The sequence below is a fragment of the Octopus bimaculoides genome, chromosome 16 (assembly GCF_001194135.2).
Source record: "Octopus bimaculoides isolate UCB-OBI-ISO-001 chromosome 16, ASM119413v2, whole genome shotgun sequence".
In the NCBI taxonomy this organism is placed as follows: Eukaryota; Metazoa; Mollusca; class Cephalopoda; order Octopoda; family Octopodidae; genus Octopus; species Octopus bimaculoides.
The window spans coordinates 24,582,806-24,584,278 of record NC_068996.1 but is presented as its reverse complement, the minus strand read 5'-3'; the positions used below and the strand labels follow the sequence as shown (position 1 = coordinate 24,584,278).

Sequence of the window (1,473 nt, the reverse complement as noted above, 5' to 3'; positions counted from 1 at the left end):
AAAAAAAAAACTAGGATATGACTCTGGTAGTATGAATGTCATTTAATATTGTTTGTGGGCAATATTGTTAAAGGTGTTGAAATCAGTCATATTGGAGTGCGTATGTGTGTGTGTTACAGGTAATACAAAGTGGTGAAATACATGAGTTTATATATATATATATATTTTCTGATTGGTCGAAAAGTTACAAAGGGACTTGAGAGCCAAGATTTTGATAATTGCTATACACAAACCTCTTAGGCATTGAATCACTTATGTAGCTTTTCAGCCAATTAGTGTATTGCTGTATATGTACGTATACACACGTGTGTGTGTTAGTGTAAATATTTTGTTGTCATTTGATCTCTGGTCAACTCTAGTCTTGTAGAACAACGATTAGAGATGTTCTTTCCTTAGCCATCGCATCTTTTCATATATCAGGGACTACATATTTAAGACTGTAGGGTGGATTTGAGGGAGATTTATCTTTTATTATTAACAAAGCAAGCAGCTGAACAGTGGCTCCTATGTTGGCTGCGTGCATGTGTGTGTGTGTGTGTGTGTATGTGTGTATTGGTAAAACACATTAAGAACAATATATTATGGTAATTCTAGATAATATTAAAATTTAAAAAGAAATTACGTTCTTTAATTCTTCAATTAAATGAATTAATTTTTTTTATTGTAAATTTTCCATAGAAATTGTCAAAAGTTAAAATTGTTGGTCGAAATATTGTTTTCATTTCCCTTTCTGTTGTTATTATTATTGAGTATTTTGGAATATGACAGTTGTAATATTTAAAAGTTGGCATTCTCATTCCCTGTAATCGTTAGAGATGTATCTTTTTTTGCTGTGTGATATCTGCACCTTTTTTTGTTTGTTATGTTTGACAAGCCCTGTTCATTAATTTATTTGGCTATTCCATTTTACTTGATATGTCAAACCAGAGCGGGGTCTGCAACGGAAACTTCCATTTATGGTAGATGGAGCTGGTTGGCAGCACTAGGCAAGAATTTTGGCAGATGGTTGCTACAGCTGACTCTGACAGCGTCACACCTGATGGCTGTCCAACTGCTGCCTGACTGCGATGTAGGTCAAATTCACCGCTCTCTTCGTTTCTTTACAATATGTCTCTGCCTGCCTGCACGCTGTAGCGTCGTCGGAAATATGCATACTGTAATACATTTTTTGCTATATTTGCCTCAATGCATCGATATCTGGGGTATTCGTTTCTATAATTCATATTTTAGGGATTTTTAAGTTTAAAATAGAAATTATATGGGAGAAGAAAAAAAAACGATGAAAATTTTTTTTAACATAAAGAAAGTAAAAGAAAAATCTTTAGTAAAATTGAGCTTATTAAAACTAAATTTATTCTCTACTAAAAAAAAAAAATAAAATTCTAAGTTTGTGGTGAAGAAAATTGTCTAGAGTATGTCTGATGATGTGCACAGCCACACGCAAATCCACACATACATATATGCATATAATAA

The 1,473-nt window shown here is 32.9% G+C and overlaps 1 protein-coding gene across 1 annotated transcript in view; it reads left to right on the top strand.

Moving 5' to 3' along the window:
* The window catches only part of LOC106874410 (AT-rich interactive domain-containing protein 4B), a 96,561-nt gene that overhangs the window by 89,164 nt on the left and 5,924 nt on the right, over positions 1–1,473 (top strand). The window contains exon 26 of the mRNA XM_052973473.1: positions 928–1,069. Coding sequence (XP_052829433.1) covers positions 928–986 — 59 coding nt within the window. The 3' untranslated portion in view covers positions 987–1,069. The remainder of the gene's footprint in view (positions 1–927; positions 1,070–1,473) is intronic.